A 23,843-nucleotide genomic window follows, 5' to 3' on the forward strand; every position below is an offset into this window, starting at 1 on the left:
TGTCATTTGCAAAGAAAAGGACTTAAAATACATTTAAATATTTTATTTACAAATTATTTCACATTTGTTCTTTAGTTGTGCATGTCTCCTAATTTTCAGAACAGAAATATAATAACCATAACAGTCTTAGGCAAACTAGAAATTTAGATTAATTTCTTGCAGATCCAATGAATTTCTGAAAATATAGATCCTTTGAGCCAACGATGGAAATACAGGTTCTGCTAACATGTTTTTGTTTTTTCCATGAAACAATAAGTAGCTGCTAATAAAAGACCTCTCTGATCTTGGCTTGAAGGTTGTCACAGGTCTTCTTAGCATCTCCCAGTAACATGGATGTGTTGGGTTTGTAGAAAATGGGATTGTCAACTGCAGCGTATCCCACACCCAACGTACGCTTCATCACGATCACCTGCAAAACGGAGAAAGAAAATACTATGAATCCAGAGACGTTTTGTTCATAGACTTTTCATTAGTCATAAAAGGATGCTGGAGGAACCTGTTTGGACTTCCACACTTCCAGGACTGGCATGCCCGCAATAATAGAGTTGGGGTCTTCTTGTGCTGCAGAATTTACTGTGTCATTCGCTCCGATGACCAGCGTCAAGTCTGTCTCTGTAGGTCGAAAACATTTACAAATTCATACACAAGACAGAGGAACACACTAATCCCAGCACCACACCCATCTCCCTCCGTCATAAACAAAACCATGTGTCCCAAACGAAACACTGGTTGCTAAGAAAACAACTTCTGTCAAAGTAACATGGCAAGTCTAAATATTCACACACACTCGCACGGCCGCTCCAAGTGTAGATGAGATGTGGACGTGTTTAATACACAAAAACTGATATAGTAATTCTATCTGACACTGTCCTGCCAAAGTGATAACCACACTGCAATAAATAAAACAGTTCTTTGGAGAATTTATTTTAAAAAGAGTTTGCCTGGGAAGTCATCGTTGATCTCATCCATCTCCAGGACAACATCATAGGGAACGCCCGCTTCAGCCAGGAGCACGTTCAGCTGGCCCGGCATGCGACCAGCCACTGGGTGGATGCCAAACCTGCCACAGAAGATCAAAGCCGATGCGGACAGGAAACTCAAGACTGTGTAACCACTGGTACCAAGCTGCTGTTACGTAATCATTTAAAATGCAATTGTCTATTTTTAAACATGTTTTTATGTTGTAAATGGCATGAAAATAGAAAATGTATAATTTAACTGAAAGCTAGGATAGCTTTTATTGTTGTTTTGTTTTTACACAGAATGGCTTTTGGATGGGGGGGGCGGGACTTACCTGACAGTCTTGCCCTGTTCCCTCAACATCTTCACCATGTCTGCAATTGGGTACTGGGCCTTGGCTGCACACAGACCCCAGCCTGAACAATGAACATAAACACAGAAACAAACACCTGAAATGAGGCATGCTAAACAAAGATACATTCCAGTCATGTTCAGAGACCCTCGCTCATCTGTTGCATCTAACAAGGCGTGATCATGTTGGCCTTGTTAGTGTGTCTGTTAGCATCGTAACTCAAAACGTTTTGGAGGGATTTTGATTATGTTTTCAAGAAAGCACAGAAATGAAATGAGGAACAAGTGATTAGATCTGGATCACTGCCTGGATCCAGGGATTTTTTAAAGGACATAGAAGCTTTAGTGGCAAAATAATCCCAAACTTAAAAAGTTTGGGATTATTATGGGCAAAAGTAATGCCCATAATAGTTAGCAAAAGTTAATAATACAATGGCTTGGCAGAGTGCTTTTAGTTTGTTATGAAACAGCATTTCATCCTCTGGATTTGTGCTTTTTCAAGCTGACTCACTGTTTTTGTCCATTGTTAAATACAAGCACAGTGGTCCAACAGGATCATGATAAAACCGATCATTCTTCTTTTGTTCTCATCAACCACAAGTCTTCCCCCTTTATTACAATCGTTGAGGCTCAATGGTCTGTGTTGCATTTTTCTAAGAAACTTAACCACGTGTAGGGGTCATCTGGGACCCCTGCGTGCAAAGAACTGTTTTTACCCGACTGCATTGCCCTTGTTTAACTCTGGTGGTCAGATACCCTTCAGCAATATCCCTTGTCAAGCTTTTTGAAGTCAGTCACTCAGAACCCGTATCTTCAGAATCCCTTGACAACCAGAGCCTTCTGTTTCCTCACTGCAGTACTTTGTTGTTGGCAGTGCATGGAGAAGTCTCGGGTCTGGACTCAATAGCTCCTACGACTTTTCACTGTTTCTCTAATCAAAGCAGCATGTTGGACCACACAGCTGTCCTTGCGTTGGTCTGGAGCCATTGGAAAACAACTGCAATCCCAGCATCCAAGACACTCAGAGTGGTTCCTCTTGCTCAGGCTGCTAAACAACTACTCAGCTGGATGACAAGTCTGGCTCTTTTTTTTAATAAATCAAGCTGCGGCCATGATCTCAGCCATCATTTTTCACTGTTTGTAGACAGATGATTGTAGGATTATTTGTGAGTACACTACCCCCTCTTGTGGTTCGCCATGCCATGCTGTCCTCAGTTTAATTAATCACCACCTTCAAAGCATTCCCAAAAGATTTCAGCTTCTCCGTATCTGAAGTTTCGATCCACATTTTGGCAGCGAAATTGGAGTCAACCTTTTGTCAGGTGAAGTTAATCATACAGGAGACAGATGTTGTAACTCAACCAGACAGTCTGAAAAGGCGCAGCTGGAGAGCAGAGAGGGATGCAGTGAGGAGATAATGCGATGTTACAGTGGTATCCCACGTTCCCTTCTTATATCAGAGAATATTTCTATGCCCATGTCTCTCAAATGCTTCCTTATGTCTTGTGTTTCAGAGCCATCAGTGACTAACAAGTTAAAACAAAGGTTTAAAAGAAAAAAAAAATCTTTTTGTCTTGAGGAGAAATATTTCCTTCTGAGCTTGAAGTCACCTCCCACAAATAGCAAAGTACAATTTGCATTCAGTTTAAGTGTCTCTTTGGTGTTCTTCTGGCAGATTGACAGCTAGGAGGCAGTTAATGGTCTTTACGTCTATGTCTAATTTCTGTGATCTGCACTTGTCCATGAGGGCCAAAGATGCTTCTCTGAATTTGTGGCTGCAAAGATCGCAAACATGACTTCACAGGAGCAATTAAATTTAAAAAAAAAAAAAAAAAAAAAAAAGGTTTCTGGATATAAAACAAATTCTTAAGAGAGACCGTGTTGGGAAATTTTTATGGGCCACATATTTATTGCCATTGGAAGAGGAATTTAGGTCCAGTCCTCGAGAGCCACAATCCTGCAGGTTTTCCATGTATCCCTGCTCCAACACACTTGGCTCAAACTAATCAGTCATAGTGCAGAACTTAACTGGCTGATGTATCCATTCAATGAAAACCAGGTGTGTTGGAACAGGGATACATGGAAAACCAGCAGGACAGCGGCCTTTAAAGACCGACTTTCGGCACCCCTGGTCTACGGTAATAAAAAATTTTTTTTTAAATTTTTTTAAAAAAAAAGGATCATTTATTCAAAGATTATTGCAAAAGCTGCAACATAATTAATATCGTGGCATATTCTCTACACAACACAGTACAGAATGTCATCCCTGCCAATTCATTTTTAATCATTTATTTATATATTTATTCATTTTTTATTTTTTTATTTCCACCACTGGTCTGTCTGCCCTTACCTCTCTTATTTAGATGTATTTAAAAGGGGGGGTTGGAGGTGTCTTTTTATATAATGTGTCTGTTTGTGTGTTTCCTTTATGTCTGATTTTAAACTGTAAAGCGCTTTGAGTCACATATTTTATGCTGGAAAACCGCTTCATTAATAAAGTTTGATTGATTGATTGATATTCATTTTTTATCATGTCCTACTTCATCTTTATGTTTATTTATGGTATGTAAAGCTTCAGTTATTTATTATTATAAAGAAGCAAAAGTCCCCCTTAGGGATTAATAAACTCATATTCTATTGTATCCAGCAGTTTTGCTGCCTACCGGATTGGCATGAAGTTGAATGTATGTCATGTTTTTCTCGTGTGCAGGGGTGTTGACATATAAATTTTGTTTGTGTTAATTGATTTTTGTGTGTTTTTACCCACTAGAAAAAAACTGACTCAAGGACATAAAGATTATTTCAGAGCAAACTCTTCAAATTGTAGCCTCTAATCATAAATCAACATTTATTATAAATATCTAGCAGGTCCTGTTTATGAATGTCATGCTGCTTGTATCATCTGTACCTGGTGTAATGATGATGCTGTTGGCCTCTTTAATTATGTCAACGGTTTGATCCACATTGACCTCAGTGTGAGTGCCAACAATCTCCATGGGCTTACCACCCGCTGTAGAGGTGGTGCCATAGCCCCCCAGGATCACATTGGGCAGTGAGCGGTTCATAGCCTGAGAAGGAAACACATCATCTCAGATAACTAGTTCATCATCTTAATTCATGCACACTGTAAGAAATGCACTGCTACTCACCACACACATGATGTAAGACAGGATGGCACCAGAGGAGCCAATCAGGGCTCCAACAATAGTCATGAGATTGTTGTCCAACAAGAAGCCTTCAGCACAAAGAGCCCATCCTGAGTAGCTGTTCAACACAGTGATGACCACAGGCATGTCAGCACCCCCGATGGCTGCTGTCAGTGTTACACCCTGGAAGATAAAGAAAAAGTTGAACGAACATCCGGAGCCATATTTATCAAACTTCTTAGAATTACTCCTAGGTTAGCAAAGGTGATTCTTTGGTTTGAGAACTTTGATAAATAGCTTTTTAAGTTTAAGAGTAGGACTAGTTAGTCATTTCCTGAACTGCTTAGTCCGGTTAAGGATCACATGAAAGCTGGAGTCTATCCCAGCAGGGTACACCACGGACCGGTAGCCAGTCCATCACAGGGCCAACACAGACAGACAAACCACCATTCACGCTCACACTCACTCCAAGGGACAATTTAGAGTAACCAATTTACCTAAAATCATGTCTTTGGACGGTGGGAGGAAGCTGGAGAAAACTCACACATACACGGGTAGAAGATAACTCCACCTTCTTGCTGTGAGGCCACAGTGCTAACCACTACGCCACTGTGCAATCCCAAAAGTAGGACTAAATTCCACAAATTTTTTGCACTTAAAATCTCACCCTAAGATTGTTGATGACTACGGCCCCTGATCCACCCAATTGAATTTAAAATAGCTTCTGATTTGGATGCAGTGATATTCATTTTATTCTTACCTGTAGTTTAACAATATTTACCGTTGTTCAGGAACTCTTCACCCAATCATTTATATATTCATCTATATTCATATTATTGGAAATCTTTATTAATGCTAAGGTTAAACTTTATATAAGAACAGCATAATGTTCTCGTGTGCCAAATGGGTGAATAGTAGTTCGTAACATGCTTTGTTGAGACTTTGCAGATTGCAGCCTGACTACAGTTGAAGGTTAGTTTAGGCTGTAGTCAGACTCCAGACATACAGTCAGATTTGGGGGAAAGTTGGTTTAGACTACATCGAACTGTTATCATGTGCGCACACTCCGCGTGTTCTCTGCCCATGAGGATTGGCTGGGAGGTGTGGACATTGGAGGCTTAAAAGTTACTCAGTCAGTGACTTTTATTCACTTAGTATCAGTAAGTGGCAAAAGTTGTGCCAGATAAAAAAAAAAAAAAGATTTTATTAACATAGACGGTTAAATATTCCAAATCAGAAATGAAAAATTGGCCTCTTAAAAACAGCACAATATCCTTAAATAAAAGCAGCTGCACATAATAAGAGCCATTACTTTGAGCATGTTTTGGCTTCATCCGCTATAGCGGCTAATTCAATCACTGAAACTCACCATAACAGTGGAAAGCCCAGACACTCCCAGCAGACACCCCATGCCGGTACCATAGCTGGAACTGAGCATAAAGGGCACCATGCCTCCCACGGATGCCGTCATCAGACCTGCGTTTAACATGTGTCGACCAGGCAACAGCAGGGGGGCCGAGTCTAGGATGCCTACATACAAAAACAATTTCATAAAAGGGCTGAAGTTATTGTCACTCATTTGTAGGGATGAAGGGACATAATTGGCAACATAAAACAAGTAAGTGCACTTTTCTCTTAATCAGTGTCAAATATCTTTGAACCCCCCCCCAGACTTCTCTGTGGAGGCCTCTAATTCAATCCGACTGTGGGAGAGTCTGCCGTATCCACAAATCAGCCAGAAAGCCCTCCATCAACCACAGCCACGCAACCGCTGCCCTGCCCTGCATATAACAAATAACCAGAGAGCTTCTCATGTGTTCCCCTTGATCAGACGCTCTGCAATGTAAAAAGGCTACTGGCACATGCACACAAAGCCCCAGTCTCGGCCTGGATTTAGCAGAGGATCTTTGGCTTTAACTAGATGAAAGGGACAATCAGGACACGAGAACATAAAGTTGTGTGTTTATGCAGATATTTGTGCATCTGTCAAAAGAGGAGCAATGATCTGAAAGAGACAGTCAGGCTGTCTCACATGTTGGACTCCATAGATGCTATAAATACTTTCATTTTCAGCCGTTACCTTGCAGCTTTCCATAGGCCACCAGAGATCCACTGAAAGTGACACCTCCGATGTAGGTGCCCAGGTAGGCCACAGTCTTGAGTACACCCGCAGCTGGGTGAGCGTCAAGGTGAGGGTACTCAATCATGAACTCGGCAATGCAGGTGAGAACAGCAGCCAGTCCTACAAGACTGTGGAAGGCTGCCACCAGCTGGGGCAAGTCTGTGATTTCAATCTTCTTGGCAATGGTAAGACCTGCAGCAGAGACATGAAGATCAGTCCAAAGGAGGTGGGGAGGGGAAGGGGGGTAATGGTGATTCAGTGAATTACTACATCTGGCAAAGTCACAAACCAGAACCTAACTTCTCATGCATGTTGGCCAACTACAAAAATCATTTGAGAGGCAAAACCTGAAGAGCTAATGGCTGCAAGGCAAACACCTGTTTTCTATTATGGGGCCTGATCTTCAAAGCGAATCTAATGAACTCTCAGGTAAGTATTTAATTATGTTTTCTCAAACACGTAGGGATGCTAGCACTGGGTAAACCCCATGCACTTCTGCCTGAGTGTATATGCAAGTTGATTACAGCGTCATTTATCATCCTGCTTTCTAAATTAGGATGATTGATGTTCTGTTATGAATTAGCAAAAGAAATACCTCCAACTAAAGACTGGAGCATGCACAAGCACAGTTATTAAGATATAACTCATTCATGATGGTCTTGTAATTCTCTAAACAAACTTAGACTTCAAAGGAGAAATGCACAAAGTTTACTTTAAATTCTTTTTAAGTGGAAACTAAACTTGAGAGGTCATAAGTCACCTTCACATTATAACACTTCTAAGGGTTTTAGATGGTGGACGACAGTTTCCTGCTCTGAAGCTAAATAGACCAGTGGTGAAATAAACAACAGTCAGTGCAGAAGAACGGAGCCACCTACCCAGGGTTCCCCCAGTGGCCATGGCCAGGGACATCTGAGACAACAGCTCCGGTGAGGGTTTGAGGGCACCGATGGTGGCAGCAAGGCCTCCTGCCACTCCCATCATGCCCAGAGCGTTCCCCAGACGAGAAGTGCCCTGGGCAGAGAGGCCTGCCAGGGCCCCGACACAGCACAAGCCTGAGCCCAAGTACATCATCTAAGGTTTTCAAAAAGGTCAACCAGTCAGAGTTCATTTGATTTAATAATTTAGTACTTATTAAACCAGTCTGGTTAGATTTAATTGACTAAGCCACTGGACTGAAGTTATGTAAATATTTAAATGTTATCTCAGAGTCATGTAAGAACAAACAAATTTTTTTTTTTTTTTTTTTTATAATCAAGAAGGTTAATTAAGTAAGACACAGTGATGTATAACTGCACAAATTAAACAGAGCTGAATATACCTGTCTACTACCACACAAAAATAGGTTACAAAAGAAAGTAAATAGGCTGGCTTTGTTACGGGTGTTGGGTTAGAGCAAGGATCAGTCCTTGAGGACCGCTGTCCTGCAAGTCTTCCATGTATCTCTGCTCCAACGCACCTGGATCCAATAGCTTGCAAAGTTCTGACTTAATGACTGCTTAATATGCATCAGGTGTGTTGGAGCAGGGATACATGGAAAACCTGCAGGATTGTGGCTCTCGAGGACTGGACCTGGACACCTCTGGGTTAGAGAAACGTGGTGGAGGCTACTTTCTGATTAGAAATACCTTTTTTTAAAGGTGATGAAGACAATGCAATTCACTTTGATTTGATTCCACTAAAAAATAATGTAGATTTTGATACTAGAGCTTTAATGAACCTAAATTATGGGATTTCATTGCCTTAATATTCTGTTTTGGAGTTTGTTGCGATCAGTTTACCTGCCTTATTTATTTAAAAAAAAAAAAAAAAAACTGACCAACACTGAAAGGAGGAAAAAAATCTTACTATAAATAAACAGAACTAGTTCAACAAGATTAAAATAAAAATCATTTTAAAAAATGCTTCTCATCAATTACAATTGAAAATATTATTAATGGGAACATATGTGAGAAAGATGTGGTGGATTTCCCCATCACCTGCTCAATGTTGTATCCAGCAGCCAGCGAGGCGCCGTATCCTCCAACAAAAGCTGCCCCAGGCAGTGCATAAAGGTAATTATATTCTGGAGGGTCAGTGGGACGCTTGAACATGTCCAGCATTCTCTGGGTGATCTGAAAACCACCTGCACACACATAAAAATAAAGAGAATTAATGGCGTGTGCAGGCAATTAATCATACTCTCGTGTTATTTTTGTGATGCGTGTCAGACCGGCAATGTTGATGGAGGAAACAAAGGCAGCAGCCAGAGCGAGACTCTCAGGCAGGCTGGAGGGTGTTAGTCCCCCACCCATCAGCACCAAACCCCCCACTGCAGTCACACCTGAGACGAGAAACAGAAAACAAACAAAAAAAAAAAAAAATAGCAAAGACATATTTGTATGAGGCTCCCAAATGTCGCCATATCACTGTGTACCAACTTCTGACCTGAGATGGCGTTCGTCACGGACATGAGAGGCGAGTGCAGAGCAGGAGTCACTCCCCACACAGTGTGGTATCCCACAATCCCAGCCAAACCAAAGGTTGTAACCATTTGAGTGAAAGCTGCATTTGGGGAGATGATACCCAGAGCGAGACACGTGGATACACCTGCGGGGGGGCACACAGCAGAGACATGTTGCTCTAACACTATGCCAGTCAACAGTTCCTTTCCGTGTTCCTGTACCAGACAAAATGAGCAGTTTTTTGGGGTTTTTTTTCCCTTTTTGCATTTCTAACAATTGATCTTACAAAATAGTTAGAAACTCAAGCTTTATGCAGTGACAAAGGAGTAATCTTTCTATTCAAAATGATGATGAAGCACTCAGTTCATAACCCCCTCTAAAATAAAAAGTGTATAACCAGATATCAACCTTCATTCATTCATTATCCTAACTGCTTAATCCAGTGAAGGGTCAACTGGGTGATCATACCACAGCCTAATCTTAACTGGAATGGTCACGTAAAAAATTATGTTAAACATAGTAACATGTCTAGGTCTGAATATTTTTGCATGCATCTGTGTGTTTGCGTCTGACCTGCAGTGTAGACACCAGCAGAGGTCATGGTGCGGTTGAAGGGGGAAACCGTTGCAGCTTTTTCAGCCTCCAACTCCGCAACAGTTTTCTGTTTCACTGGGGCAGGGGGGGGTGTTTTAGGGAGGGGAGATGGGAACAAGTTCTTGCCATCCTAGACATGCCAGAAAACACACAAAAGACCCCATGTGAAAACAAAGAGGGTGCCCACAAAGTTTTAGCGTGAGAAACAGAAATCAAAACTTTGGAGTTTAGCACAGCGGAAGATCTCAGCTGCATGGTGGGTCCCTCGAAATACAAACTCAGAAACTGCACAGGGGATTATTCTGAATAAACAGCAATCACAAACCAGTTAGCAGAGGTTTTGAAAAATAAATGATCTTTTAAGGGGGTTGAAAAATGCTTAGTTTAAGTCAGGGTAAATTGATATGTCCTGTTGATGTTGCATGCTTTCACTGTCATAAACAATATGTCAAAGCCAGAATTCCTGGAAAAGTATGTTTTGAAACGTTTATAACATTCTTGCTGGTACATTCCCAGCTGGGAATGGGTTTTTTGGTACTTATTTGGTCCAGTATCTCAGCTTGATAGGATCTGATTGCTCATGCTCAGAGAGGTTGGAGGATGCCAGCAGAGAAAGAAGATTTTTACAGCAAATAAAAACCAACCTTCATGACAAGAGTGCCACGGATGACATGATCAATTGTTCCATAGTCAAATTCTTCAGTGGGCTCAAAGTGGAAGTATTCCTTGTCTGGACTAATGGCCTTCAGCAGCTTCAGGATGTTGTTTGAATAGAGGGTACTGGCTTGGGTGGCCATGCGACTGGGAAGGTCTGTGTACCCGATGTGCGTTACTCCCTTGTCAATTAAAAAGAAAGACAGACGTACATCTGTTAATTTTTCACGGCGGTATTAGAAGCAGACACATCTTTATAACCATTCTGAATTTCTTTAGTTTTTCTCTTTGATCAAAGCATGCAGGAACGTCACCTTGTGAACATGCAGGTCTCCAGGCCTGGTGGTTTCAATGTTGCCTCCAGCCTCCGCAGCCAGATCCACCACCACGGAGCCATCCTTCATCGACTCCACAAACTCCTTCCTAATCAGAATGGGTGCCGTCCTTCCTGGATGGGAACATGGCCACAGACACGCAAGTGAGATAAAATTCACTTCATTAAAATGGAAAATAAATCAAACATCAAAGGTGGGAGGAAGTTGAAAATAATCATAACAAGAAAAGAGGTAAAAAAAAAAAAAAAAAATGCCAGCAATTGTCACGTTTACTTTGAGTTTTATTTCAGTGGAGACAGCAAAAACCCAAGCCATTTAATGTTAAATGTCATTCATTTCTATCACTTGTTATTCTACTTTCAATTCTGCATTTAAAGTTTTTAACACATTATAGAAAATAGTTAAGGATGTGGAAAAAGAGACCAGACCACAAACAGGCCAAGCATCTCCAGTCTGGTAACAAATGTGTGAGAAAAAGTTCAGAATGCCCTCTGAATATTGTGAAAAGTAACAGAAACATAACAAAATGGTAAATTATTTATTGTTCAGTCTTTGTGCATTACTGAAATACAAAACCAGGTATGTTAAATTAAATGTAGCTGAAACAAAACCTATTTTGGTTACAAAGTGTCTACAAATAAAGTACATAATTACGTATTTGTTTGCTTTTTATTAGCCTAACACATACACCCAACCAGTTTCTCTCAGAATCAGGGTTACGTAGAAACACATTAACTGATGTTTGGTCTTAAAGAGTGCAGAAAAACATTTAGAGAGCCAAAGTGACAAGTGAGAACCCACAGAGACACATGCTTACTCAGTATCAACTTGTCAACCACAAGCTGCTTAAGCATGGCTTCAGGGTCCATTATTACAGAAGTGCAAACATCATCTTCTAAATAAACACTTGCTTTATTAAAAAGAACTTTAACTTGGCAACTGAGATCAAGTAAAGTAACACAACAGAAAACATGCGTGGAGTACAGACTATGACCCCAAGTGTTTAACAAAAAGGGAATTCTCAAGGGAATTACAGAAATTTAACTACAGTCATGAAAGAAAGCGTTTTGGGGTTTTTTTCTCTTCTCTTTTTACACTTTTATGGAAGATGAACATTTTACACCCCCACACCATAGGAGGACGAATAATGCCTTGCAGAAAATATGTAAAGAAGTTTGGTTGCCCAGTGTGCAGAAACTAAATTTATGCATTCGCTCTCTCATCAAACAGCAAGTAACTCATTAGTTTAACGTTTATGGTAGCCAAAATGTCATTGGACTTTTCACTTTGAGTGAAAAGGAAAGCCAGCATTATTTCCGCTCAACTCATTTTTTCACCTTCCTGGCATGAAGTAAAGCATCTCTGCAATGAGGTGAAAATTGTTCAGCGTAGGCTGAAGTTTTGCACTCATACTGGAGATTTCTTTAACAAAAACAAATAAATCTTGAACTGTCTTTTTTACACAAACAAAACAAGACAGAAAAAGACAAAATATCCAGTAAGAGCACCATAAAGTGTTTGCAACATCACGAGTCTGCCCATCTCATGCTGTCAACACGGCTCTCGCTATTTCAGGTCTTTTTGTAGCTAAAAAAAAATTTTAAAAAAAAAAGAAAGGAAACCCCTACAAAAACATCCAAGTATGAAGACTAAAGAAATGGAAGTAATCAGGGAACACGACCAACCTGGAATCAGGGCAGTACTAATGATGATGTCGACCTCTTTACACTGCTTGGCGAAAAGGGCCATCTCGGCCTCTATGAACTCCTTTGACATCTCTTTGGCGTAACCTCCAACCCCCTCGCCAGACTCTTTGATGTCTACTTCCAGAGGCTCTGCCCCAAAAGACTTGAACTGCTCCAGAGCTGCTGGCCTGACAGGTGAGAAGCAGTCAGCTTATCATCAAAACCCACAAACCATCAACACCAAGTCTGCAGTCTGAGACATAAGGTGCTTTTTTCTTTTCATCTTATACCTGGTGTCAAATCCTCTGACAATGGCTCCCATTGACTTGGCTGCCCCTGCTGCTGCTAAACCAGCCACTCCACCTCCAATAACCAAAACCTGTGTGCAAAACAAACATTAATAAGTACCAGACTCAATCCATATAACATATTAAATTGGGAAAGAAAATATTGTTGGAAGACATAAATCATTCTTGCTGACTTGCTTTCTTTACAGCAGACTACCTTTGCCGGAGGAACTTTTCCTGCAGCTGTGATCTGACCAGTGAAGAACCTGCCAAAGTGGTTGGCAGCCAGAACCACAGCTTTGTATCTACAAAACAAAATACCAAGCTACATTTATTCAAACCAAATGACCCTGAACCTCTGCAAGCTTCATTTATTTTGATCTGTCTTTATTTTTATTTACCCAGCGATGTTAGCCATGGAGCTGAGTGCATCGTAGCCCTGTGCGATGGTAACTCTGGGCACCTGGTCCATGGCCAACACAGTGCTCTGCCTATCTGACAGCTTTGTCATCAGATCTTGGTTCTGTGCCGGATAGATGAAGCTCACCAATGTAGACTTTTGCTTCAGGAGGTCTGCCTCGCTCAAACTGGGGGCGCGAACCTAAATCCAACGAAAGTATGGAACAAATAAATTCACTCAAACTGTACAATGATGATGTAATTAGAAGGCAAGTGATCTGTACAACCTTGAGGACCAAATCTGATCCGAAAGCTCCCTTGACATCAGTGATTGTGGCTCCTGCATCTCTGTACTGCTGGTCAGAGAACTTGGATTCGTCTCCAGCTCCACTCTCCACCTGCACCTTGAAGCCCTGTTTGACCAGCGCCTGGACCCCAGCGGGAGACAACGCCACACGACGTTCATTCTGTACGGTCTCCTTAGGAACTCCAACTACCAAGTCTTTGTAGGGTACACCTGAACACACAAACCAGCTGATAGTTGACTCTGCAAATCCTAAGCTTCTCTCTGAACAACATTGGCTTTTTCAAGATACTTTTTAAAATATTAAATGAAAAATAAGGGTCACTTCTGTAGGCTTTTATATTACAACACAGGAAAACGTATGTGGAGACTGTGTGGGCTGGAGCAGCATCCGGTTACACATTTTTCTCCATACATGGCATGGTGACCTCGCCGCCATGGTGACATAAGTAGCAGGTGATTGGACCTGAGCCATCCCACACAGAGAGAGGCCTGCACTTCTAGAGACACACTCAAAAATCAGACCTAAAAGCTCTCCGTAACTCATAAAACTCTCACAAACACTCTGCAGCATGTGCCCTGTGAACTGACAGCATATGCACACATCTGTAAACACAACTAGCCAGACAGCTGCTAAGATTTGACATGTCACCTTTAACTGACCTCTCATATGTTCTTACATGTTAGCAGCGTCTACAGGTCAGCAAATGGAGACACAGCCTCTTTCACAACAGCTTTTCCTATTTTGGAAATATCTCAAGCAACCTGCTGCAAGCATGTCAAGGTTTGAGGAAATTTCCACTCATCCAGGCCAAAACAAAAGTGTCCTTAAGTGAACTGTTATGCTCTCATTCCTCAACTCGGACAAGGAGGAAATCCAAACCAGGAAAGAAAGCATGCAAACCCAGTCATAAATACCGTAGGGTTAGGCAGAAAGATTTTATTACAGCTGCGCATTTTTATTTTATTTTATTTTATTTTTACCTCTTGAAGCCTTTTGGTCCCATAATACAGGGAAAGTCCTGAAATGCCTCCTCCCTGGTATTTTCTGATGAACTCTTCTATAGGACAGAAAGAAACAAGAGCTGGAGATGTGGCGCAGGAGAGTCGACATGGCCCCAAGACTGACTCTGGGTCTTGACTGTGAACACAAACAAGCAGAGATTGATGAGATGTTAACACTTCTTCTGCATCTGCTGTCAGATAACACAGAGCATGTTGATCCTCTCGGGTAGGTCTTTCAATTCCCCCAGTCCCCCAGTCGAGCTGTCTGTGCTGCAAGGCCTACAGACAGAAGAGTGACATTTCAGCTCTGCAGGACACAACACACACACTCATAAGTCCCAGGCTTGATTACACACTACGCGAGATCTGGACTTATGACGGCACAGAGGAAACTGTGCCAAATCAGGCCTGCTTGCTTTTAAATGGTGTGGCCAAGGACTCAGTGCTCAGATGACATATTGGACTAAAGAACACAACTCTCTGAAAACATACAACTTCCTTAATAAACAAATCCTGTACTGATCTTCAAATATAATAAAAGTTATAATGTGATGTGACAGCATGAACTTTTAGTGCTTGAAGTCAGAGCAGTTTTTCCATTCATTCACCAGTCCCAGAATCTGTCAGTGTCCTTCATTCTCCACTCATTTTTTCTACAGAAGATGATTAACTGTTCGATAATGCGATCTATCTCAGACTTGCCTTTTAGATTCCCAGAAAAAAAGCAGGTTAATGGCTCAGCGATCCCTCAGCAGCAGGGGGGGTCACCTGTAAGATGTTCAACCCAAAACAACTCTCTGCTCACAGACAGACGACCTTCCGTTCCCATATCACTGCTGCTCTATTTCTGTATATATAGCCAACCACGTGACTTCACCCATGACCCCCCCCCCCCCCACGAAGCAGATAAACTCTTTGTTTATCTACCTGCGAATTAAAGCCTGGATTAACAAGTCAGAAACCAAGAAAGCAACTGAGTACTTTTTTCTTCAGGTTTTTACAAAATACAGATAAGCACTGACACTCTTGTTATAGTCTAGTTTTTTGTTTGTTTTTTTAAATATATGAAAAAAAAAAACAAAAACAAAAAAACCTAGCAAAATAGAGTTTTAATTTTTTTTAGACACAGTAGATTGTGTAATTTAATTTTAGGACTCAAGATGACGCCAGAGAGCCAGGAAAAAAGTTTATTTAGAAAAAATGTTGGACAACAATGACTATTTCCTCATCGTCGTCCCCATAGACATCATATCGTCGTCGTCGTCGTCCCCCCCCCCTCCTTTTTTTTTTCTTCTTTCAGTTTACAATAGGCCAATTTTAACATGTACTAAATGCTCTAATAATTCAATTCAATTCAATTCAATTCAGTTTAATTTAATTTAATTTAATTTAATTTAATTTAATTTAATTTAATTTAATTTAATTTAATTTAATTATGTTGCGCTTATAAATGCGACCCGGAAACTTTCCCTAACCTCGCGCAGGAAACATTTTAGTTGGCCATCTTTTTTAAAGATGACTCCACATGGATTTTGTAAACATTAGCCGCTTCGGCGCTATCATCAATGCGAAAACTTGAACATTTTAACCAACACTAACGAGTTTTTTTTGTTTTGTTTTTTTTTATCGTTCTCTAGTGTGTCAGTATATTGCATATTCTATCAATCGTAATGGTCGCAGCTATATGATTTTATTTATTCATAAAAGGAAATGTGCTAGCAGCATATAGCCTTGCTCAACTTTTTGCTGTAGCTGAAGTTTTGGAGTTTCATCAGCTCCCTTTGTGTCTGTCAGTCTGTGTATCGGAAGACTGTTAATGGGCAATGAAGCCCTTGAAGCTTCTTTCAGCGGATCCTTCAGACCAGGGCTCCCAGAGATGCAGGCTAGGTCCGGGCTTAATGGCGACATTGGGTCTGAGACTGGGCTCACCTCTGCTGGTCTCCATCCCGGGGGGAAGCTGTTTATGCACTGCCTGGCCCCGACCTGACCTGGCAGAGGGATTTATACAGATGGATCTGAAATGTTTCACTCCCAGTCTAATGTCTCAGCTCCCCACCCACCTGGACCTGGACCTGGGCCAGCTCACACCAATACAATGTCCCAAAGTGAAAGGTGTCAAAGTATCTGTGGTGGTCCAGAGTTTTCACTTTAAGAAACACACACCCCCTTGTCTTGTTCACGAGCTTGTAAAGGACATGCTCAAGGGTGTATATGTCCATAGGGGATATGTAATAAACCTGGAGGATTTTGATATGGAGATCAAATATATTGTTATTGAAAATGTCAATCCAGATTCTATCAGTGCTGGACTTGTCACCTCAAAAACTGGTGTGGAGATAACAGACGTCCAGACAGTCCGGCACTACAAAAGTCAGCTGCAGGACCAGCACTCAGTGGAACTGGGAGGGCTGGATGAGGTCAGCTTAAACTCACTTTGACTACCTTACTAATATTAACCTGCAATGACTAATATTGTTGTGCAACACCTTCATTTGTTTATCACTCTATTGTAGGTGTGTGCATCCCTGAAAGAGATGCTGCAGCTACCTTTGCTTTATCCAAACACCCTGAGCTCTCTCGGGGTATCCTGTCCCAGAGGTGTGCTTCTGGTGGGGCCTCCAGGAGTTGGTAAGACCCTGTTGGTCCATAGGGTGGTTAAGGACGTGGGAGCCAACCTGGTGGTCGTCAGAGGGCCAGAGGTAAAAAAAAAAATATATATATATTATTATAAAATAAAATGAATGAAAACTTGATACAATTTCAAGCATTTAATTCAATATACACAAATTCTATTCTTCTGCTTGCCCAGTATTGCATTAATTCATCCTACTAGAGCTAAATGGGTTAAGAGGGAGGAGTTAAGGGATTTTGGACAATGAGAAATCTTGACACTGTTGCATAAATAAATCATTGGTTTGTTGAAAACTGTGAACCCAAGTTGTCCATAGTAGTCTTACTGTGTAATTCATTTATTTAAATAGTGCCCTGAGTAGAGAGTGTTTACAATAGCAAGCATTATATTGGAGATTTAGATACTTGCAAAATAATCCTGAATGATTATTTCAGGTTGTGGGATCCCGGCCGGGTGAGAGCGAGGAGACTTTGCGGGCTGTGTTTGAGCGGGCTCGGTCTGCAGCAGAAGAGGGTCCATGTGTGCTGTTCTTGGATGAACTGGATTCTCTGTTTCCAAGGAGAACTGGTTCATCTGCTCCGGAGAACAGGCTGGTGGCTCAGCTTCTCACTCTAATGGACGGGATCAGCCAGTCAGATCGCTTCCTCATCGTCGGAGCCACAAACAGGCCAGACAGCTTAGACTTGGCATTGCGCAGGCCTGGAAGATTTGACAGAGAGGTACTGGGTTGCATGTAATGTATTGTTTTTTTTTTATCCTTGTCTTTCTGTTGATGCAGGTTTTTAGATCAGTAAATAAAAAAAATAAACCTTCCAGCGTATGAGAATGTCATCACTCACATTTTTCAGGTCATCATCGGTGCACCTACCATGCAGCAAAGAAAGGCAATATTGTCCATTCTGTGCAAGAAGATGCCAGTGTGTCCCACTGTGGACATGGAAGAGCTTGCACAAAGAACCACTGGTTATGTGGGAGCAGACCTTAGCGCCCTGTGCAGGGAAGCTGCCATGCATGCTATACGGGAGAACACAAAGGTAAATTCAGCAGCATCACACAAGTTTAAGTTTACGGGGCACAAATATGTCTTGTGACCAAATTGTCTGATGTTTGAGTTGTGTAGCCAGAGTATCTGTGTGGAAGTTGTGTTGTGCTGTATAATTGCTTTATTAGTGGTTTATAATGTGAATCAGGTCCAGCATATCTTGGTTTTATCTTCTGATTATCTGGCCTAACAAATCCAGACAACTGATATCTCTTCAAGTTCTAACTTAGTGATAAGTGAGCCCATGTTTTCCAACTCTGAATTTTTGCACATTCATATAAAACAGAGCCAATCTAGATACATTATTTAAGGCTTCATATTTGTAATAGAAATGTTAAAATATGACAACTAATGTGAGAGTTGGAATATCTAAAACCGACTGATAGCACTGGAGATGTTGAAGTTAAAACAGTAAGGAAAGCTACAACAAAATATAACCATGCAAATGCATAAATTAAGATCACTGCCAACTCTAAAGAGCATTTTCTGGCTTATTCTGTCACATTCAACACTTACCAATTAACTGTATTGACTAAATATTCCTTCGATTTTGTTATTGAAGCAGCAGTTTTTATTCTCACATCAAGTTTGAAATAAAGCTTATGCTTTACCCCAAAAAAATCCTTCTGCTTCAACATTTTGTCTGTTTTTAAACATTACTTCCTTTAGTATTTCTAGTATAAAATGGCAACCTTTCTGTAAATGACAATCATTTCATGAATTCTGCCTTGTCCATCCTTGACCTTCTTGTCTTCAGGGTTCAGGAGAGCAGGCGGTGAACAGGAAGCACTTTCAGGAAGCCCTGAAGTCGGTGCGCCCTTCCTGCCTGAGGAGCAGCCTGGGCAAGACAGAGCTCTCCCCTGTGCTTTGGGATCACATCGGAGGCCTAGATGAAATCAAAATCAAACTCCAACAGGTAGCCAATAGAGGAGGTGACATGATGCATTTGAGTTATCTGTTATCACATTGTTTCCTATAAATTAAAGGTAAATACAGGCATGAAAAGGGAAAACACATCGGCAGTGATTTAAAGATGCAACTGGTGATGATCAGTCTTGATATGGTTATAGTGCTATTTCCAAACATGTTGTTCTGTGGTGAAAACAATGAGTTACAAGAAGGAAACATTCAAGACAGTTGCTAGTCTTTCCAGGAGTGGACATTCTGGGAAGTTCTTCCTGAAGTCAGACTGTGCAAAAACCCAAAAGCTACATGTTTGAATCTGTTAGCCTCAGTTAGCAGAATTAATGTTAAAGTTTATGACAGAACAATTACAGAAAGACTCAGCAATCAACCTTGTATGGAATTATCATTTCTCTAAAATAAATAAATATATAGATAAATAAAATAAATCAATTAAAAAGGAGGCACAGCTTAGGTTTACAAAGATTTATCTAAACATAACAGAAGTTCTCTGGACCGATCACCTTTTAATAAGCTAAAATATAGTCATTATGTGTGGGCAAAATGCACATCCATTCCATTTGGTAAAAAACCAACACAGCTAAACACCCCATACCAGCTGTCAAGCAGAGTGGTGGATTTAGTTTTGGGTTTGTTTTGCAGCTACAGGATCTGACCAACTTTGAGTCATGTAGATGACAGTCAGTTCTTCTACAGGACAAAGTAATCTTCTTTTCACATGTTAAAAAATGTATCATTTAACTGGATATTTATTCCAAACAAAGCAGTGAAACTACAACAACATGGTGCAAAAGAAAAGAATAAGTGTTGCAATCATCTAAAGTTCAGCTCCTCAAACTGACTGAAATGCTGCAGTTGGACCTTAAAATATTTGCCTGTGAACAAATGTCTACAAATATCAATTAAATTAAACAATGTTGTCATTAATATTCAGAAAACAATTATATCACGAATACTGCTAAAGGTGGTTTTAAAGGTGTTGGATGGTGTGATTTACATAATCTGTCATGCTGGTTCTGCATTTGAGCTTTGTTGTGGGAGGGGTAAAATGAGTTTACAGGGTAATACATGATGACTTTGTTCATCTGAGGTTGTATTTTACAACTTTTAATTTCATTACAAGTTGTTTATTTTCCCACCATCTCTCCTTTAATGTGTCTCCACATCAAAGAGTATTGAGTGGCCAATGAGATACCCTGAGGCATTTGTTCGTCTAGGACTGTGTCGGCCCCGTGGCGTGCTTCTTTATGGACCTCCGGGATGTGCAAAGACGACTCTTGTTAAAGCTGCAGCCACTTCCTCCCACTGTACGTTCCTGTCTGTCAGTGGAGCGGACCTCTACTCTCCCTTTGTTGGGGACTCAGAGAAGGCTTTGGCGCAGGTACTTCCTGAACTATGCCCACACTAAGGTTGTTTTCCTTCCATCTGTTACATCCATAACCCACCGGACCTGTATGTGCCCATGCAGCTGTTTCGCCAGGCCCGAGCCTGTGCTCCCTGCATCTTGTTCCTCGATGAAATTGACTCACTGATTGGCTCGCGGTCCAACGGTCAGACTCTGAACAGCGTGCAGACACGTCTGCTGTCTGTGCTCCTGAATGAGATGGATGGGATCGGGCTGAAAACACTGGAGAGGAGGGGAACAGAGAAGATCCTCCTAGCAGAGGGAGTGGAGGAGGGTCCCACACAGGAGGAGGTCTGAAGTTATGCAAGAGAGCCCAAGGCTGTCACAACATACCTGGACAGCATGAGGTGACATGTTTAACAAGGTGCTTTTGCTCTTTTACAGTTGGACTGCAAGGAAGTATGTAACAAAGATGTGATGGTTGTAGCTGCCACAAACAGGCCGGACTGTTTAGACAGTGCTCTCCTCAGGCCCGGCAGGTTGGATCACATCATTTATGTCCCACCACCTGATCAACAGGTAAATTATCTGAAAACATGATTTGGTGTACAACAAAACTTTAGTTTCCAGGAGTTATTTAAAATATACCCATGCAATTTGCATCCACGCATCTTTGACTAACATCATGTGCATCATTTTGTGTATCAAGGCTCGACTCGCCATCCTCAAGGTTTGCACAAAGTCTATGCCCATCAGTGCAGATGTGTGCTTGGAGGCGCTGGCTGCAAACACTGAGCTTTATTCTGGAGCTGACCTGGAAAATCTGTGTAAAGAGGTAAGGGCTCTCAAAGATCTCTTTTTTTTTTTTTTTACTGCAACAGATAAAAGTAGAACAGTTTATAATACAGAAATGACCGTAAATGTTTTTATTTTCCAGGCTGCTCTGTTGGCGCTGCTGGATGAGAACATGGAGGCTTCAACCATCAAACACACACATTTCCTACGTTCCCTCAGCAAAATGAGTCCTTCTCTCACAGTCCAGCAAATCCACACATATCAAACACCCCTTAGATGATTATGCCTGTATAGATTTGAAATAAATGTGAAGTTCATCTCCTGATTCTTGTCCTTATTTATTTATTTATTTTATGTTTTGTTTGCCAAGCAATTAAAATTGCTCATAAATGTACTTTTCAAAAAGTTTACTTTCAGTTTTGGATAGCAGCCACCAGATGGCACTACACACATTAAAATACTTGGTAGTAAAAAGTGTTCATTTTCAGCCGTGCATTAGAGTATAGGTGCCTACATCTGTCTACGTGCCTTTCATCTCGTAGGACATCTTATTCAGGCTGCATCATCCCCGCCAGTGCAGCACACCACTGAGTTACTTTACACACCTCTTAGCAACAGGTGAAAAGTAACACAGAGCTGCCTGTTGAAGTTATCCATCATCCTGCAAGTGGATCCTCAGGCGTTGTGTGTAAATTCCCAAGAGGAAATCCAGTTAATTTTGTCATCAGGTGTTTGAAACTTTTAAATAATGAGTGGATTTTTCCAGTTGTTGAGAAAAAGGAAGGAGGTAAGCTGTCTGCTTTGTTTTGTGTGTTTTGCACCCTTTGTTCTTGTAAGATATGTATGGGATGTCTTTTAAAAAATATATATGTGTATTGCAGCTGATCCCTCTGATAGGATTCATGGCTTTGGCCGCAGTTGGGGCCTCTTCTGCTTCTATCTACTTCCTATTTACCAAACAGGATATTATGTGAGTGTTACTGGATTTTTTCTCTCATTTTGATGATTGTATTTTTTTCTCTTTCTCTTTATTTTTAAAAACTGGTGTAACATTTTAATTTACTGATTGTAGTTTAAACAAGAGCAGCAACCCAGAACCATGGGAAAGAGTGGACCCAAATAAACCACAAAAGGTAATTTCAAACTTTAAACTTCTTAAAAATGTTATGTTTGTATTTAAGATCATCCTCCCTTAAATTCATGCACAGCCATCCACCCAGCAGCTGGAATTTGCTGAGTCACTTTGGAGGAATTATCATTCATTGCAGTCATCCACCATGACATCACAGAAATCATGTTTACATTTCCACACGTACTGCCACAGCCGCCATGCAATTATTCATGTGATGACTTGAAAACAGGCCAACTGAAGCTTCATTTTCATCTCTGGTATTTTATTGCAGCTTCTCACCATTAATCAGCAGTGGAAACCTGTAGAGGAGCTGGAGATTGTGAAATCCCTCACCAAGTAAAAAAAAAAAAGGAAAAGGAAAAAACTCAAGGGGGTGATTATCTCTGAAGATCCAGACTGACTTCATGCCTGCCCCCTCATCAGTCTAACAGAATCCTTTTCGCACAAACTAGAATGTTTCAACACAGTGTGCGGAAATGCTTCTGCTCAACTGGTGGGGTTTCACCCTGCTCTGTTGAAGACAAGGACGTCCATTTGCATCAGCAGAACCAAACGTGTAATGTACATTGTCAAATAAATAATACTTCTAAAAATGTAACTGTCATCAAAGTGTTTAATACTCTGTTGAGATTAATCTACAGCAGAAGCTTTGTTGTTACGATTTTATCATGTAAATGCAAAATTATTAAAGCGTAAGAGGCAGAATCCACCTTAAGGCCCAGTTTGGCTTTGGATTATACTGGTTATGTTTTTCAGTTTGGTCATTGTGAACAAACCCCTTGAAATACTGAGAATGGATTCTTATCACAGTTTGAGTGGTAAAGTATTCATGTAATGTGTCACAGATCCCACTTGGTCTTCATGTCTAATATAGTTGCTCTTCAAAAACAAGACAAGCATAAGTCTGGATTTGTTGTGTTGATGTGTGACAGTCAGCAAAAACAGGACCCTAAACCTAAAGCAGCTTAATTTATTAATTAATTTTCCTTCCATGATTTGTCCAGTTTTTGGGGCTTTTTTGGGTTGGAGCCTATCCAAGCTGCTGCTGAGCGACATCACAGGACCGGCACAGATAAATGAATTCAGTCACTTTTAATAATTATTTTTATTTACACCTGCTTTCCTATTACATTTAAAAACATCCCATTTGAAACCCCATTGTCTCAAAACAAATTTAGTTAATTTCTTTATTGGAGATTGTGTGGGCGTTGATCAATAATATATGCACATATCATGTGTTCGATATTCCCACAAGCATCAAAACTATATTTGACCTGAATCATTACCATCCACTTAAAAAACATTTAAAAATTATTTTAAACATTTTTTTTTAAGAGAAACATGCAAACCCATACAATTAATAATGCATATGTGTGTATTTAAGAAAATGTCTTGATAATTTATTCACAAATGACGGCAGCAAAGATACCTTAATTTTGTATATATTAAGATTTCCAAGCATTTTGTATTTGCACAAACTCCTGACTAAAAGATGCAGAACGACTTATAAAAGGTGCTGTGTGATCAATTGTCAACTTTATTTACAAAATCAACCATAAATCCAACAACCAAAAGCTTTGTTTTCTTGTTCTGTAAACCTAGTTTTATCTGAAAGACTTGCTGTGTTTGAATGTTGGTTTCAGACATTTAGATTGTTTTTAGCATGTACTGGTGTACAGTAACAGTC

The 23,843-nt window shown here is 40.7% G+C and overlaps 3 protein-coding genes across 3 annotated transcripts; 2 read left to right on the forward strand and 1 right to left on the reverse strand.

Moving 5' to 3' along the window:
- Nucleotides 1–28: 28 nt before the first annotated feature.
- On the reverse strand, nucleotides 29–14,606 carry nnt2 (nicotinamide nucleotide transhydrogenase 2). The gene is made up of 21 exons (XM_079241292.1): nucleotides 14,266–14,606; nucleotides 13,265–13,494; nucleotides 12,980–13,179; nucleotides 12,796–12,883; nucleotides 12,582–12,670; nucleotides 12,292–12,479; nucleotides 10,586–10,719; nucleotides 10,262–10,453; nucleotides 9,597–9,747; nucleotides 9,007–9,168; nucleotides 8,792–8,902; nucleotides 8,559–8,704; nucleotides 7,458–7,653; nucleotides 6,538–6,771; nucleotides 5,827–5,987; nucleotides 4,461–4,640; nucleotides 4,220–4,379; nucleotides 1,295–1,376; nucleotides 942–1,060; nucleotides 497–612; nucleotides 29–409 (listed from the first exon to the last, which is right to left on the reverse strand). Exons 1-21 carry the CDS (start codon nucleotides 14,393–14,395, stop codon nucleotides 263–265), a joined length of 3,216 nt encoding a protein of 1,071 aa, XP_079097418.1. The 5' UTR covers nucleotides 14,396–14,606; the 3' UTR covers nucleotides 29–262.
- Nucleotides 14,607–16,109: 1,503 nt separating this feature from the next.
- afg2b (AFG2 AAA ATPase homolog B) lies at nucleotides 16,110–21,304 on the forward strand (the record flags this gene model as incomplete). Its single annotated transcript, XM_079241867.1, has 10 exons — nucleotides 16,110–16,703; nucleotides 16,800–16,985; nucleotides 17,353–17,637; nucleotides 17,767–17,952; nucleotides 18,718–18,876; nucleotides 20,056–20,265; nucleotides 20,353–20,580; nucleotides 20,674–20,808; nucleotides 20,939–21,064; nucleotides 21,167–21,304. The coding sequence occupies 10 exons, from the start codon at nucleotides 16,110–16,112 to the stop codon at nucleotides 21,302–21,304; spliced, it is 2,247 nt and encodes a 748-aa protein (XP_079097993.1).
- A 299-nt stretch (nucleotides 21,305–21,603) lies between these two features.
- cUnh15orf48 (chromosome Un C15orf48 homolog) lies at nucleotides 21,604–22,701 on the forward strand. The gene is made up of 4 exons (XM_079241496.1): nucleotides 21,604–21,811; nucleotides 21,906–21,994; nucleotides 22,097–22,157; nucleotides 22,428–22,701. The coding sequence occupies exons 1-4, from the start codon at nucleotides 21,773–21,775 to the stop codon at nucleotides 22,494–22,496; spliced, it is 258 nt and encodes an 85-aa protein (XP_079097622.1). The 5' UTR covers nucleotides 21,604–21,772; the 3' UTR covers nucleotides 22,497–22,701.
- The last annotated feature ends 1,142 nt before the right edge of the window (nucleotides 22,702–23,843 follow it).

This window comes from Telmatherina bonti, assembly GCF_933228915.1.
Source record: "Telmatherina bonti genome assembly, chromosome: 1".
Lineage (NCBI taxonomy): Eukaryota > Metazoa > Chordata > Actinopteri > Atheriniformes > Telmatherinidae > Telmatherina > Telmatherina bonti.